Source organism: Rhopilema esculentum, chromosome 6 (genome assembly GCF_057945365.1).
Source record: "Rhopilema esculentum isolate cy_ngs chromosome 6, ASM5794536v1, whole genome shotgun sequence".
Lineage (NCBI taxonomy): Eukaryota > Metazoa > Cnidaria > Scyphozoa > Rhizostomeae > Rhizostomatidae > Rhopilema > Rhopilema esculentum.
The window spans coordinates 5,966,526-5,983,571 of NC_142820.1; the positions used below are offsets into that span (position 1 = coordinate 5,966,526).

At 36.8% G+C, this 17,046-nt stretch overlaps 2 protein-coding genes across 4 annotated transcripts in view; both read left to right on the forward strand.

The window, feature by feature from the left end:
• LOC135686607 (uncharacterized) overlaps nt 1-4,764 on the forward strand; it is a 31,700-nt gene extending 26,936 nt beyond the window's left edge. For all 3 annotated transcript variants that reach the window (XM_065202877.2, XM_065202878.2, XM_065202879.2), the window contains 5 exons: nt 1,038-1,149; nt 1,899-1,946; nt 2,136-2,237; nt 3,375-3,455; nt 3,878-4,764. In XM_065202877.2, coding sequence (XP_065058949.2) covers nt 1,038-1,149; nt 1,899-1,946; nt 2,136-2,237; nt 3,375-3,455; nt 3,878-4,099 — 565 coding nt within the window. In that variant the 3' untranslated portion in view covers nt 4,100-4,764. The remainder of the gene's footprint in view (nt 1-1,037; nt 1,150-1,898; nt 1,947-2,135; nt 2,238-3,374; nt 3,456-3,877) is intronic.
• A 2,289-nt stretch (nt 4,765-7,053) lies between these two features.
• LOC135686604 (uncharacterized) lies at nt 7,054-16,229 on the forward strand. Its single transcript, XM_065202874.2, has 3 exons — nt 7,054-8,158; nt 11,079-11,497; nt 11,869-16,229. Exons 1-3 carry the CDS (start codon nt 7,140-7,142, stop codon nt 15,645-15,647), a joined length of 5,217 nt encoding a protein of 1,738 aa, XP_065058946.2. The 5' UTR covers nt 7,054-7,139; the 3' UTR covers nt 15,648-16,229.
• Nucleotides 16,230-17,046: the final 817 nt, after the last annotated feature.

Here is a 17,046-nt window from a genome sequence, read left to right on the forward strand (position 1 = left end):
GAGCAATTATAAATTGTAAGTACTAGAGTAGCTCTAGCAATTATAAAGCTGCGCTCTAATGGAAGTATTACTAATTAAACAAAAGAAAAAATTAAAAATAACAAATGAATAATTTTTTACGCAAGTGCTCTTATTTGAATAATCTTGTCCTTAAACAATAACATGGACTTAAGTCTACCAGTCTGTAAATTATTAAAAAGATATGCTTGCTAAAAGGTTCATTATAGGCCATGAAATATTTCTTCCCACTGGTTGATGGAACATTTTCATTCCGATATGCTCCCAACCTTTTAACTATTCTCATTCCATCTTTTTACGAGTTAACAGAACATCGTTTTATGATGGGACAAAAACATATGGATTCTTTATCCTTGGTCTGTAAATCAACTTACAAAGTTTGAGTAAACATGACTTATAAATTTTCGACAGCCAATTAAAACCTGATAGTATCAAAACAGCGATTCGGTACATTCTAAAAGACACTCATATTTACTCTCTACAGAGAATTAGGATAAATTCGAATCGAAAGCAGACATATCGATTCGCGTCAGTTTTTCTTTTTTGCAACTGATATGGCTGATTATCCTGTACAAAGAATGACAAAAGCATAATTATTTAGAGCAATTGTATAATATTTAGAGGAAAGCATTTCAAGAATATCAGACTCCTGAAATCTGTGCTGAACATATTTTCAACCTAAAAGTTTCATGGGTATAGTTAGTAAAACGCTTTTAAGTAGAAACTTGATTATCATGTTGTTTTCGACAGATTGTTCTCCTTTATGTAGTTTGAACGAGCCATGTCTGAAATGACATGACAATTTCATCTCTATTTCACTTTCACTGCACTTGTTAATGTTTAAATAGCATCTTCAAACTCATCTGTTGAAGGCAACTTTTTATTTTTGGCAAGCATCGATATGAATTCAGAAAGCTTTGTTTGAAACACTAATTTCTATTTTAAAAAATATTATTGTCTTAGCTTGAGAGGTGAATGTTTTTATATTGAATACTATAGCTTTTTCCCTTTTTCGACAGACCTGGGTTCGCTCGCTTAAATCTTCCGTTCTTTCTTTCTGACGACGGGGTGAGGTATGTTCTTGCAGCAGTGAAAATGGTAGCAGAGAAAGGGTGGAAATTCCTATTGCAGGTCTGTATCATAGAGAAAACATATAGTTGATTCGGTGACAGTATTTGTGACGTAATTACAGGAAAATTGTTTATAAATGAGATGAAAAGATAACTTGTAAAAGATAAAAATGTAACTGCAAAACCAGTGGGCACATAATTATCTTGGTTGGCAGCATGTATACTTCATTCAATTTAAGTTTTTTGCATCCTAGATTTTTACACATACCAACAACCCATAATAAAGCTTGAAAAGCTTAGCTACTTCCAAACTGCTTCGAAATATTACAAGGTCAATAAGAACATCTTCAAAAGTATCGAAGAGAGAGAAGCAGAAAAATCTTATCATGTTTAATAGCACTATTAAGTTGAACATTGAATCGGTTAGAGAATCATCAAAATATCATGATCATTCTCTTTCTTGGAGTACACTACCCTATGACTCTCTCTATTTGAGATACTGTATAATGATTTCAGTTGTAGAAACCTGACATTGCAAACGAGCTCCTGTCAGAAATGTATCAACTTTCAGGGGATTATATCTCAAAAGGGTTTTCATATTTTACAGAGAGTACGTTAAAATCATTTAATCAATTACAATCCATAGCCATGTGCAGCAAATAAAACAAGGCGAGAATATGGCGAAAACAAGGCGAAAAGACATTTAGTTATGGTAAATGTTTTCATCGGATGACACAAAATCATGCATTATTTTTGTTTTGTTTTTGCTATCGGATAAATGGCATAATGATGATGTCCCTTGAATTTCAGTATAATTACAATAAAGCAACTGGTGAATGGAGACATAGAAATGATCAGGTATGCACTCTTGGATTTACATCAGAAATTTACATAGGTTATTGACAGTTTGCATATATCGAATTTGGGGAAATAATTTAAAAATCCAACAGAGGTGAACTGTGAGCAACACTTAAAGCGGAGTGTCACCTGGCTATTGTTATTGCACTTTTTACTTTTAAAATTTACTTTATAGATGTTTTTTCCTAGGTGATGAAGCATCGAAAGACTATGGGTCAGATCAAATATACAAAGAACGGAATGACATATCCTAAGGACAAAGTCTCAAAAAGCAAGGTTCTTAGTTATAAGGTACTTAGTTTAAACAATTTTGAATCTTTACACCTTTTAATGATTAAACCAGTATTCAGCATCCACGATCCGAAAGGTCTAGCTGCTTCTACCCAGTTACGTATGGGTCGAAGCAAACTAGATCTCCATAAGTTTAGATATAACGTTAAAGTTTAGATATTGCTGTCCTGCCACTTATATGGTGCTCATAGCCATGATCTTTTTGACAATGTCAACTGTCAATGCATTATTACACCAACATGACCTGTCAATTTTTCAAATGAAACGCTACTTGATGATTTGTTGTATGACCATGAAAGGCTACCAATTGCTGTTAATGTAGAGAAATAATCAAGTTCTTGTTCATTTTAGTAGTTTCCGTAATCAAAGCCTGTTTCAAAAATGTAGCTGGATGTATATAAACATGCAAACCCTCCTGGGTGTCTCGCCTGATACATATTTACATCCTCCTTGGGTGGCTTGCCTAGTATTATTTTTGGAACAGACATTGAGATAATTGAGAATGGTCACTGGGTTGTTATGAAGATACATGCCCCCTTGTACCATAGCTTGTAGAAGTGAACTGTAAATTTCTAGGAGTATAGAAAAGATGATAAAGTATTGCCCATTGGTAAGAGCTTTTTCATCCTAAAGGCAATGCAAGGTAGTCGTGAGGTTCACCAAGGAGCGTCTTTAATGACTGGTTTGATATCCCTCTTTGAAATGAGGTCCGTTTAGAAAACGGGAAGGCTCCTGTCCCCGAGGGTTGCTTCGTTGGCAATTTTTCGATCTTGTCAGCAAATCAAGGATCGCACAATCACTTTGTCGGGACTAAAGAACTAAGACTTGGTTAAATCTGAGTAAAATAGCTAGCGAAGACCTCGAGCATGGGCGTAGCGGATGCTAAGTGCTTAGGGGTGCGATAATACTGCCCGAATGTCTGTTTAGGGGGTTGCAACCCTCTTAGCCCCTATGTGTCCTACACCAGTGGTCTGGATTAACCACTAATGTCAACCACATTTTTTCCAAGAATTTTACCGAACGATATAGTATAATCTTTAGTGTGGAATCTACGGACAGCCCCATTTAATAGCCTCTCCTCTAGCTTTGAGAAACTCATGTCATGCCATTAATGTTTACTTCGTTCCTCTCTCACAGCAACGCTTAAAGAATGCAAAGCGAATTTTCATGGAAGCTGGCTTCGAAAAACATTTGAAAGATTATGAAAAGCAAGTGGCTGTGAGCAATCTATGATTTTTTTAAATTTTCTTGCTGAGATTCACATGGAAATTGCGGTTTAAACGAGAGGGGTAACCTTTTTTCTATTAGTCTAACAAACTTGGAAGTGAATGTTTACGAAAAAAAGTTTTGAACAGTATTGAACAAACCAGCCAAAACTCGTTAACCAAATGAAAAAGGAGACCCCGAGTCTAGAGTTATAAAAGAATTTTTTCCAAATTGAAATACAGTAGGGTTCAGAATTTTTATATGACAAGATTTGATATGACAAAGGTGATAAAGATAAAGATTTTGATTACAATTTAAAAGGATCATTTAGGGTCAAAACGCTTAACGATTAGGCAGTGTCTCTTTCTAACTGCGCTTGGATTGAATTCAGTTACTATTCCTATTTTCAATTTGTTTTATACTTGAAATCCTAGGCCAGGGATCGAAATGATGAAAATATTTCCAGCTTATTTGACGAAGAGGAAGAAAAGTTACGTTGGTTTTTGTTGCCTTCAGAGGCAGCATCCTTTTTCAATGGCAATAGAAGACAGTCATGCATACCAAACCCCCCATTCACACCAAGGACCACAATTAAAAGACTTGCAACTATTAGATCGATAAAAGGATCGATCTCGCCAATTACTGGCCAAGCATAACAGCCATGTGTGCTTCTTAATCTTGCCACATTGAAGTAAGTAAGTGTTTGTTTTGAAAAAGCGAACCATGGTAATCTTGACTACGCAAATTTTGTGTCCAGTGAAATCGTTTAATAGATTTCTTCAGCAATATTTAAATATTTATTTTTTATTGGCAACGCCAAATTGTTTTGATTTTTAATACAATTATGTAAATATGTATTGCATTATTATCATCTTTATAAAGAAAGTTTATCAAGCATTATGTAATATGATCTTAAGTCATATTTAACAAAGTTTTCAAGTCAGAATGTATGGTAGATTTAATTGTAGCAACTTAGTTTGCATATCAGTACTTCTCGATGTTTATAATGTTTCTAAAATAATTGGTAGAATTTTAGTTGAGATGTATTATATTCTTTCCACTTTCAAATGTTTCCTTTATATGCTTTTCAACTTAGTTTCCTTGATTGCTCAAAAAAAGTTTCTGAATACATATAGCAGAACACACAGACTGTGCGTGACACAGAGCATTATGGAAGAGGTTTTGAGCAAGAAATTTTAATGTCTGCATCTCGTTTTTAGAAAAGGCAACAATTTCTAAATCACGTGTAAGCAGTGGCGGAGCCACGGTGGGAATTGGGGGACTAGTCCCCCTCCACTTTTTCAGAAAGTCGGTCCTTGAGATTCTTGCAAACCTGATGAGAAAATTTCGGGGGGGGGGGGGTATGTACGTTATCTAGATCGTCACATTTAAATGACATTTCTTAGGAGACAAAAGTTGTATCCTCCGGAAGAAAATATTTCAATCAGGGGAAAAGAGCATGGTCCAAAAGGGCGTGATCCAAAAGGCGTGGTCCAAAAGGGCGTGGTCCCTGACACACCTTTTGTCCCGCCATTTATCCCAGGCTGGAGCCACCACTGCGTGTAAGGGTTCCAGCGCAATCTTAAATAAAAAACTCTCAGCAAAAATTTTGCTCCTTAGTTCGCTTTTATTGATATTGATCAGTAGGTTGGCTTAAAAAAAGGGGACCATTTGACGGCAAGAACACGATAGCTCATGCCACAGTCGAGAACAGTCGTGTCAGCACAAAAGAAGAAAATTGTCTTCTTCAGGCACAAATTTACCTGATTGAGCAGAGAAAAGGCAAGTAAAAGATTTATCATCAATGGTGTAAAAAAGGCGTAGCAGGGGGCATGACTGGCAAATGCCAGCAGGGGTATAGCGACTGGGGGTGTGGGGGGATGTCACACCCCCCAATAGTATCTCAATAGAAAATTTCATGTAAAATCCGCGCGGTGGAAGAAACGCTTTAAGTATTTCAGAGACCTTCATGTCATAAAATCAATAAAGGATCAAGCAAAGGCAGTTTCTCCGTTGGTTAAATATGATTTTCCTTGATATGAATGAAGGTAAACAAACTAATGATTTGAAGATTTGAAGATTGCTTGTTAGCAATTAATTAAAAAATCCAGACCCTTTTAAGGTAAAATTGTGTTTTATGTCCATTTCTCCTTAAGTTTCTCAGTATAAGCGTCAACTGCAATTTACTATGAGCTCCAGATTTTTCTTAACATTCAAAAGGCATGCTTAGATGTAGCCTGTGCTCCAGACCCTTTTATGAGTTAACGTGAGTTAACGTGAGTTAATTTGAGATAATTTTGTGACCTGACATGGTTTAAAAATTATCTCATAGTTGAAACGGTCTAGCGATTGGTTGAAATTTGGCATCCATAAAACGGCACAGCCGGAAAAGCCATTCAAGCAGGTACAAATTAGGATTCTTCCAAGAGAGAAACCTTATCAATAGATTATTCTGGAAGTCAAATACATGTGTAGTTTATGTGCTAGAATGATAAATAGTGATTGTTTCAAATTTGGCAGAATGCAAGGGCATAAAGGGATCATTGAAAACTGAACAAGCGTGCGTGCCAGAAAACAAATATGGAATAGGATTCCTTCAGCTTGATGATATATCAAGAGAATTTTTAGTTTCGCTAAAAAGGGGAAACTTTACCAATACTGCTTTCTTGAAACTTAATGGTTTAGTATCGAAATGTTATGAGGATCTAAGGCCTGGCTCTAACGTCGCACTTCTCATGTGCCGAACCTAACTCTGTTTAGAGCGACACTTGAGCATGTTTAGCGCGACTCCCGTTTCAAACGTCGAATCAAATGGGTTTTAGGATTGTTACATGAAGTATCTTGGTTAAGGCGCGCAATCTCAAATATTTGTTTGAGACGCATACGTCCTCCAAGAAAAATTGAATTCTGGGAAGGAAAATAAATTAAATATAATTATGCAATGAGTTCGGTACATGACAAGTTCGACGCTTGAAACTGTGCCTTGCTGGAGCCGTGCAGCTCGGCAAGCTCTGCCGATCCAAACTTGTCTGCCGCTCCTAACTAAATCTGCCGTACCAAATTGATTCAAACGTCGCGACCCTAATGTACTTAATTCTCGAGTTAGGTTCGGCACATGAGAAGCGCGACGTTTGAACCAGGCTTAATACTATGTAAAAGTTAAATTCCTACTTTAGTGTGTAGAAAAATATGGTTTTAAATTTGCAGTCCTTCTATTATTGATTTTTCAAAGTGTATCAAAGTGTATACTTCTGGCAAGTTTCTACCATGACTGTGTTGAAGAAAAAGTTGCGTTTGTTTTCTCAACATGGTTCCCTGCATTTTATAAATGCGAATAAATTGATGCAAAAAAATTACCACAAACTTGTAAGAAGAAGGGATGTGTTGATGTGAAAATAAAAGTGGGGCCCTCACTTGATAATTTTCCCAAAATATTTTAATTATTATCATTGTTTATATCTTTTAAATTATTCGATTCGAAAATAATTTCTCAATGAAAACAATAGCAAAAACTTAGAAAATGGCTACTTTCTGGTAAAAGGGCGACAGGGGAAAGAAATTTGGTCACCGCTACGAAGGATTCTGATGACGTAATTTTAAATCAATATTTCTTTTCTTAGAAACCAAACTCACCTAACCACAAGAATCCACAAGCCGACAACAGTTTGCAAGGTGAAAATTTTTATAAAATATGAAATGTCAGAGAAAAAGTTGAAGAAAGAGCAAGCGAAGAAAGATCTCTTAGCAATTATTAGGGAAATTGCACGCGACAAAGATGATGACTTGATTTTTGATTTGGAGAAACTTCTCAAAAGATGGGAAGCTGCTCATCCTGGCAAGTTTAAAGACTTCGGGCTTGGCCATGCGAAGCTAACAGGTTTCCTAAGAGATGAATGCAATGTAGAACACATTGATGGCACAGAGTACAAGATTGTTCAGAACAAATCTAAATCTGAAAATGAAGCTCTTTGTCCAAGGCCTGTTCAGGAGAGCCAAATATTGTTCGATAGCACTGCCGCACTGGAGGAAGATGATGTCACAGTTTGTGAGGCTAGGCCCGAAGATGACCAAACAACTTCCCCGAAACCTGCAATTGCTCTAAATGATTTGAAACATGAAGTACTCACTGTCCTTCAAAATTTTATTTTGCATGGAAAGAAAAAGCGTAGAAGAAGCTTTTTTACGATCGAAGAACTTTCTTTGGCGTGGCAAGAGAAAAACCCTGGTCCGTTCAAGAAATACGGATACGGCCATTTTAAATCGTTTCTTGAATGTCACTGTAATTTTAGGAGACCGTCGGATTGTAAACAGCGCGATAAGTTTCAAATTTCTTTGCAAGATGTAGAAACAGAGCTAAAGAATATTCAAATTTTTCGAGGAAATGTTGTGAGTAACGCCAGTAAAAGCAACAAAAAACAAAAAAAGCTAGAAGTTAACGAAATTTCCCCGGTTGGCTGGACAGGCATTCAACACGGCGTTGACGGGAGCTCCCAATCTCCACAACCTCAGGCAGTTATTTTTCAAACAGATAAAGTATCTAGTTTCACTGAGACTATTGCCTTGCCCTGCAATGCCTCCAATGCAAGTGTTTCAGCTCCACCCCAAGAAGTAGACAATGCATGTCATTCAACCAAAGAAAGTGGCCAAAATGAAGTTGTAGACCAGGATACCCAGCAATCAACAGTATCATTGGAGAGCACAATTTCACAGTCAGAGTGAGTTTTGAATTTTGAAATTTTGTGTATATTTGTAGAAATATAACGGAGGAATTGATAAAAGGACAATGCAAAGAGTCTTTCTAGCATTGTACAGACCACCCACCTGAGATTATTACAAAGCTGTTATAATTTGATTGTCTGTTGAGAGGAAAACCATACAGACATGGAAATTATTGCAAGCAGGTCTTAAATGACCTAACCATATTCACCATTTTTGGTTTTACAAAAATCATGGCAGTTATAAATGGGCTGGTTGTAAAACTTTGATTGTCTGCTTAGTCCCAATACTCCATGGTTGCAGAATCATTGAGAATACAAAATGGAAAATTATAATCACAAGAAATAGAAAATAAAGGTAAATCAAATAGTTGTTAACTTCAGCCTGTTTCTTACATTAAGTTATAGAATAAGTGTAACATCCTTGTTCTGACAATGGGCAAATAAGTCCAGTATCTTATAAGATGCTGTTGGTTTCTGAAATTTAATATCATCTTTTGAAAAAGAATTTCCTTTATCAAAAACCAACAGCAAAAAAGGAGATTTTTCTTTCCTTAATTTTTAATGGAAATTAACATATTGTCAGTTGCTAAGCTAGTCATCAAATATCTACAAAATTCTAAAATCTTAGGAGTTAATATTTAAGGGAACTGCTTGCCCCGTCTGCCTCTCTCAGAAGAAAGCAGGAGGGACAGCTGCCCTTGCAGCCCCTCCAGGGTAGCCACCCCTGATTCACACCATGGTTGTTTAAACCAAGGGCTCCAAGTACCTTGCTTTGTCCAGCTGCTCCAAAACTGCCAATAAAGCTAAAGTTTCTAATTTTCTTTGGCCAACAAACACTTGGCCCACAAAACGTTATTCAATTATTCATTCTGGTTTTGTGTGAGCCCTTTTTGACATCTTTTGAGAAAATTTTCGGCTAATAATCTTTGAAAAATTGGTTTCAACTCTGCTCTAAATACTTCTAGCAAGCATTTTGATAAAGAAAACAGCTTTGATCCACTGGAAACATCTTGTTGGTATTTGCGCTGGGATGTAGAGCCTTTAGGGCAGAATTGATGCTGATTGTCCAATGACTCAGTAGAATCAGCAATAGAATGATAAAAGATTGCCCTTATGGCCTCTTTCATCTGTGAGACAACCATGTCCTCTGACTGTCCCACCATCTTATATTTTTCTACCCTTTGCTTTAGTTTTGTGACTACATAGCTACTTCTAATGCGTTTCTGGATGTGGCCTATACAGTCTTCTTTGGGCACAAGATAGACTGCTCATGCTTTTATAGACAGCCTCAGTTATTTCAACATGTGAAGTAGAACCCCCATATCCAACATATGTGACATATTTCAATTTATGCCTGTCAATCAATCTTACAAACATCTCAACTGCAGAGTCTTTTTCCATTGACTTTGCTGATTTCTTGCAGTTAACTGAGCATTTCCATCAATCAATCAATCAATCAAAAACTTTATTAATGTGTCAAAAAATATTTAGCTTACAAGCTAATTTGGGACACAACAAAAAAAGTATATAAAGTTAAATTAGAGCATAAAATATGAAATTACAGTATAATTATTAAAACATAAAAATTTCTAAAAATCCTATGTACAACTAAACTAGACCACAGTCCATGAATGCTCTGTGGCCCAGGTTTTGAACCTGTCTGAATCTTTATCCCACTGTGCTCTTGCTCGACACTCAAAACAAATTTGTGACTTGAAGAGAAGGTCTAATACTTCTCCTGTCTCTATAGACATGATGAATGTGCCATCAACACTAACACTAAAATGCTAAAAAACAGTTTAGTATGCTTGTAACCTGTTAATTACTTTCTAAACAAAGTGTGGCAGTCATATTTTAACGTTTTATATACGTAAATTCAAACCTTTTTTAGTTTTTGTAGTTTCATTGTCATTGTCTGAGGCGTTCCTGTAACAGTTGGGTTGACTTCACGCTTACTTTTCCTTGTTTGACTTGCCAGCAGTCAATTTTTGATGATAAACTAAATTAGTGAAATGACGAAAAATTTAGAAAGCGCCCACACTCGAAGTACCCCCTTAGAAAAAGCGCCCCCTCAAAAATGTCAAAAATTTAAGCGCTTTTTAGAGGAAATACGGTACTTGCAAAGTTACAAGTAGTCAAAAACAACCTTGTTATGAGAGGACATTTTTCGAGACATTTTTGGTTGTATTAGGAAAATAACCAAGATATTGGAATTGGACCAAGGGAAAGGAAATATTTTCAGACATTGCAGCAGTTATGAAGGATGCGGTTTCTCAGTCTGCTAACAGAAAATACGATAATGACGATGACATGGTTGGCAAGAACATTTTAACATATTTCAAAACGTCAATTCAATAAACACAAAAAGCTACTGGAGCAAAATTATGACCTTCCCGGTGGGGCTAAGCATTTTCAGAATTAATCACCATGTGCCTTGCTCTTTTGCTAATAATTTGGGCCAAGACGTGATGCAAATTCATTTGTTCGGCTCTTTTTCATTCATATCTTCAAGCCGTCCCGATTTTTCCCGATATTAAGACTTTGTCCAAACCTTAGGTTGTATTGTATAAGTAACTTTGCTTCAAAAAGCGCATTTTCAATTGAACTGGAAGCAGCCAAATTTGAAATTTTCTCACTCTTTGGCGGCATCCAGTGCCGCCTCGGGTAGTAGAACCAGACGTTTAATTATGATTAAGGCCCTTTTACCAACAGGGAACGCAAATTTTACCCCCTGGCGCCACCAATGCCTAAAATAACCAGATAAAAAAGTCTAGCTAGAAATATATAAAAGGAAAGTTCTTTGTTGCTCATTAGTGTTATAATTAAGTTTCAAATTAGTGTTTTATCTAGAGTTTTAGTAAGAAAACGCTTTTTATCTATATCAACATCGACTAAACTAGCTATTTCATTCAAACAGGAAGTACTTCTTTCAAGTTGTAACAGTTCTTTACAAATCTGGTCTGGAAGGACTTCGTCGTCTTTTTATGAAGATACATCCGACCTGGAAGAATAGCATGCAAGACATTCAGAGTTTCAACAAGGGTCAACTAAGATTGGACAGTCACGAGACTCGGAAGTTTAAATCTGGTGATATAGGCAGTTGGGACATAACGTTGATGGCAAAAGTACTGCTGTATTCTGACCTTGCAGTGTCAGCATTGCAGAATGACCAAATAGACGCGGTGAAAAAAATAAGGGAAATAAAAAACACTATCCTGTCACATCATGATAGCAACGAATTGACAAAAAGCGAGTTTGAAAAAATAATGAAAGAACTGAAACCAGCAATAGTGCAAGTCGGAATCATCGAAGAAGAATTTGAGACAACGTTGAGGAGTAAGTAATTATAATGATATAAAAATGTTTTTTTCAAAGTGAATAGAATATCAAGCAATTTTCAGAAATTTACTCAGCTTGTTTGGCGCTTTTACATTTATTGAAGATCTCTGTGGCCTTGTTTGCCCCTCACTCATTTGCAACACCCAAATCTTGTCACACCATTTATTAACGTCTTAACAGTATCTTGGCTTCTTTTTGCCACCTAGTAAGGGTCTAAAACGACCTAATCTAATTCACAGCCTGAATGAGACTGGTCTTCATTTTCATATTCGTCATTCGCCGTAAGCTATATGATATTGCCAAGTATTGAATACAATTTGCACAGTTTAAAGTTCAAGAGCATAAAATGATCTCATTTTCTCTCGTAGATGCCGATTTGAACAAAGATAACTTATACTACAAAATGTTTCTTGAAGAACTTAGGCAGAACAAGAAAATCACGGAAGAGATTTCCGAAGGTATCCATGAAATAAAAAGAAAGTTGGAAAAAATCAACCAAGGTGTTATCAAACAAAGTGAAATCCCAGAGTTTCTTAAGAAGCACAATCCGAACAGTTGGACTCAGTGGCTAGAGATAAAAAAACATTTGAAAAATTTTGACACTGACAACAATCAATATATATTGGTTACTGACAGAATCCCGTCATTGGATGAAGAGCAAGCAAAAATTTTGGCTAATGTTCCCTGGAAGTTAGTTCTAGATCTGGATCCAGACTCTGACATCCGTGGATTTCTAACTCAGTTCACCCCGGGTGAGACAAAAGGAGGTATGATTGAAACTTATACCCCAAGTAACCTAAAAGAAGTTAACAACGAAAGCCTTTTGGACAACAAACGGATGCATTGGCTTTTTGTAAATGGTAGGAATTTGGAGTCAAATCCAGCGAGCCAAAGGGACTTGCGTTTGTCGAATCAAGACATGCCAATGCAATCAATTAAGGATTGGAAGAAAAATTACAAAACTCCGATCGAGGATTTTATCAAAAGTTGTTGCAAAAGTTTAGACAGCATGAAACCGACATTTTGTGTTGTTCTAGATATCCAGAGAGGTGTTTCCACTCATATTGCCCAAATTATTGTCGAGAAATTGGATGAAAGATTCATTTATGGTGGGTTCGCAATGAGCTACCTATCTTTTGCGCCTGAAATTGATATAGCTGACCTTCCTAATGCAGAATTTTCAAGTCTACCTCTCAATCTATTTGTGACTGGTGTTTCTAGCCTCCTTGGTTGTTTTGATGACAAATATCAGTTGCCCTCCAGTCAAGTTCATTTGCCTGTCTCTTTGTCACCAAGGCAATACAACTTCCTCACTGAATACCTCGAAATCATGTACAGAGGTTGCGAAGATATACCAGATGAACTGTCAGACGACGATAAAGAAAAATTCAAAAACAAGCATTTGAAATCATTCCTTGCTGGCAATGTTATCACTTTCCCAAGCCTTTATTTCCGTCATGATGCCACAAGAAACATTACCACCGAGATCATTAATTACATCAGGTCTCTCCAATCAAAGGTCTCCAAATCACAGATTGTTCAGATAACGCATGCTCCCGGTAGTGGTGGTACAACCGTTGCTCGAAGGGTCTTGTGGGATCTTCATACAACTGTTCCTTGTGCAGTCGTGAAGATGGAATACGCCCCTGAAAGCTTTGGTCCCGACTCAGATGGGGAAAAATATCTTATCAGCCTTTGTGATAGGATCTCCTTCCTTGAAGATCGTTGTAGAATACCTCCAGTCATTCTAGTAGATGGAAGTTCAAGAGTAGCACGCATCTTGTCAGATTGTGTTGTAAGGAAAATGGAAGGACGAGCAATTATTCTTCGATGTTCCAACTACCAGTCAGGTTCGGAATCGGAGGACAGCTACTTTCAAAGCCACAGTCAATTCAAGATAAATCCCGAATTAAAAAACGACGATGCAGATTATTCAGAATTTAAGCAGAAGTATGATGATTACAGTAAACGCTTTCCAAAAAATTTGCCTGGAGCAGCAAAAGTCTCTAGAGTATTCCATTTCCCAATGATGGTAATGCTTGGTGAGTTTATAAAGCTAGATGAGATCGTGCAACAATCTTTGGATATCGTGAAAAAGAAAAGTCCTGTAGAATACGAGGTCGCAATTTTGGTAGCATTTTTGCAGGGACACTCAACATTTTCCACACCTGCATCCCTTCTTGCAAAGTATTTCGAGAAGCACAGTCAAACATATGAAGAAATTGCGGGTAATTTTTCTGCAAATCTGATAAATTTAATGGTTCCTGAGAAGGCACCCACAAAAGAGAAGTTCATAGGTTACAGAGATTCGCTGTGGGACAGTTCTGATGACGATAGAAGTGTCATATCTATTGATGATGCCAGTGAAATCGATGATCGAAAGCAGTCTAAGCGGATAATAAAATCATATTCCTTTCAACATTTAAAGATTGCCAATTTAGTGATGAAGCACTCAGGACGAAGTTTAGCTGAAATAACTGAAGACTTTATACATACAAAGGTTCTTGAAAGTTATAAAGGAAATAAAGACTACAAGTATTTGATAGATAATCTTTTCTTGTATAATAAGGAAAACAGTGAAGAGCATTTTTCAAACTTAGTTCTAAAGCTTGACAAAATTCCGAATGGAGGGAGGATACTGGAAGAAGCTGCGAAACAAACCAAAGACGTTACATTTTATTCACACGTAGCAAGATTTTTTGCATACAAGGGGAAGTTCCAAAAAGCAAGGGAACTCATAAAAGAAGGATTCTCTGCAGAAAAGAATGCACCTGTTGAAAAAAAGCGAGGCGTTCACAACACTGAAGGATACATTGTGTTAAAGTGTATGAAGAAAAAAAAGGAAGCTAAAATAGAGAATATCGAGAACCTTAAAAGCTACGCAAAAGAGGCCTTAGACCTCTTCAGGAAAGCAAGAGATAACCCACCAAGGGTTTACCCCAATCCATTGCTTGGAGAAGTTAACGTTTGGCAGTTTTGTCTTGAATGGATCATAAAGGTTAATGACTCTAATGTGGAACAAGCATTGAAGTTCATTCTCCAGGACGATTTCTTCAGCCCTTCTATCAGTGAATGCATCTCGTTGCTGGATGAAGTAGATCAGATAGTTCTAACAGTGCCAAGTTTGATAGATCCTGCACGCACCCGCCATTTAGCTAATGATGCAAGAATGGCACTTACGCAGTCGATCGGAAGGTCGTTTAACAGTAAAAGGAAGACATATCGTGCTGTGAATGTACAATTACTGTGTAAAGAAATCACTGAAAAGTACTTCCGAAGTGCATCCGAAAGGGAGATCATTCGCCTGCGAGTGTTGTGGCTTTTCGAGCAGACAGAACGGAAACTTTATCACCTTGAGAGACTTGAGCGCCAAAATTTGTATGATTGGTTGTGGAAGCTCGTTAAAGATTACAACATGTGGGTTCACACTCGTGATCTTATGGATGCTGCTGCGATCCAACCTAAGCCCCCCTTTTTAATAGATGACGCATTGTCATTGGTGAATGATTGGCAAAGAAATATACCAAATGATCCATTGAGCTACTTCTTCAAATATATTTTTTGTTTTCTCCTTGTCTGTAATGGGGAAGTATTCGACTATAGAGCAATATATGAAGATGCGATGGAAACATGCTCTAAAAAAACCCATAGCAACCCTAGAAAAATTTGGCAGCAGTATTATTTAGGAAAAGAAGGCGAGAAAGGCAGCATTTGCACAGTTCTGTCAAGATCAGTTCTTGAGAGTAAATATGTTGAGAAAGACAAACCTAAGAATTCAAGAAATGATGACGCAAATGAACATCGTCGCCACGAAGACCTACTGGACACGACATTTTGGGAAACGCATTGCAGGAAATATCTTCTCGAATGCAAAGGCAGAATCTATCCGAGTCCTCCGACACCCAGAGGAAGAAGACATCCTTACATTATGATGGAGCCCGGAAACTTGAAAATAGGGGTGCCCAGAAATGAAACTGGTATTCCAGATCTTGATTATAGACCAGACTCGCGCGTTTCTTTTGTTGTTTGCTTCACTTTGGCTGGACCAAAAGCACGTGGAATTCTTTTTCTCGATGATTCTCAACAGAGGGGAACCAATGCCAGATATAAGAGACAGGGAAGCAGAAATGAGAAATCAAAGAACTGACTCAAATCTGTTATGTCGATAAACTTATTATTAGTTCAAAAGGGATGCCGTCCCTAGGCTGTATAACATGAAGGGTTTTAACCAGGATATTAAGCTTAAGATTTCACAAACCTAGAGTCAAAGCTGAATTATGAATTCTTTTGCAGCTTTTGGAGAACTTCTCGATTTTGTTGTTTTTAACAAATAGTTATAAGAGAATATGATGTTCCACATATATATTTGATAATCTGTTTATATTTGATCAGGTAATAATTTAAATCACAGTTGAGTAAACAATATGAACAATATCTTCATTTGCCAAGTGGTACATATGGAAGATAATATACTGGACCGTAGAGAACATGTTAAACATTTATTTAAATGGTTGCAAGGTGGAGAGAAGCAAGTTGTATCTGTCTAGAACCTTTAAAAGCAGTCGCAGTTAATAAATGCCCTTTTGTTGTTGGAATGAGGAACGTTGGTTTTATGTTTTCATGTTGTTCTAGTCTTTTCGCTAGGAAGTTTAGTTTGGATTGGTAAATACCTACCACGAACTTTAAAATAGATATAATGTATATCTCAATATTTAGACATGTTGGATTACCGTCGTCGTTTTGCTGTGTTCTTGCATATTACCTTTCGTCCAATCATATTGCAAAATTCACAGAGTTCGGCGGACAGCCTCTCCAGCTTATCTTCCTTCTTACCAAATTTAGGTTTTTATTGTCAACTGATGTTTAATATGATTCAGAACAAACACACAAACCTTGTTTTGGAGTAGATTTCAAAAGCGGCTTTTAACGACAAGCAAAACTGCCAAACCAGACAGACAGTTTATGATAACTTTACGCTAACAGCGATTAAGAAAGATGTCTCACAGGGTTAACTTGTTGGCCCCCCTTTTTTATCTATGTAAATTATTTCTTATGATTTATATAAACAATCTAAAACTGGCCTTTGGTTTAGGGATAATAAATGATCTCTTAACGTCACAGACAAAGTCCATGCAAATTGGTGTTTATCCAAAAAATGAAGCCCACAATATAATGGGTGCAACACTTTATAGAAGAAGATAAAAATAAAAGAAGAAACTCATAAGGTATTTGAGATAACATATTAAAACCGAAGACTTGCAGGCCATCAAATTTTCAGACAAAAATTTTCCGAAATCTAAGTTTGGTCTAAACTTTTCCTTCCGAAGGTTTTCGATTTTATGTAAATTGGAGTACAAGTGGGTGAATACCTACTTAGCAGGATCAAGATACTGCCGTCTAAATCAAGGTATCTAGAACGAGAGGGTTTTTTAAATACGCTCATATGTTTCTAGCATTAACGAAATCGAGGACTTCATACACAAGTAGTGTTGAACCAAATTTCAGATATTACGGTTGTCCAGTTTGGCGTTGTTGTTACTCTAAAA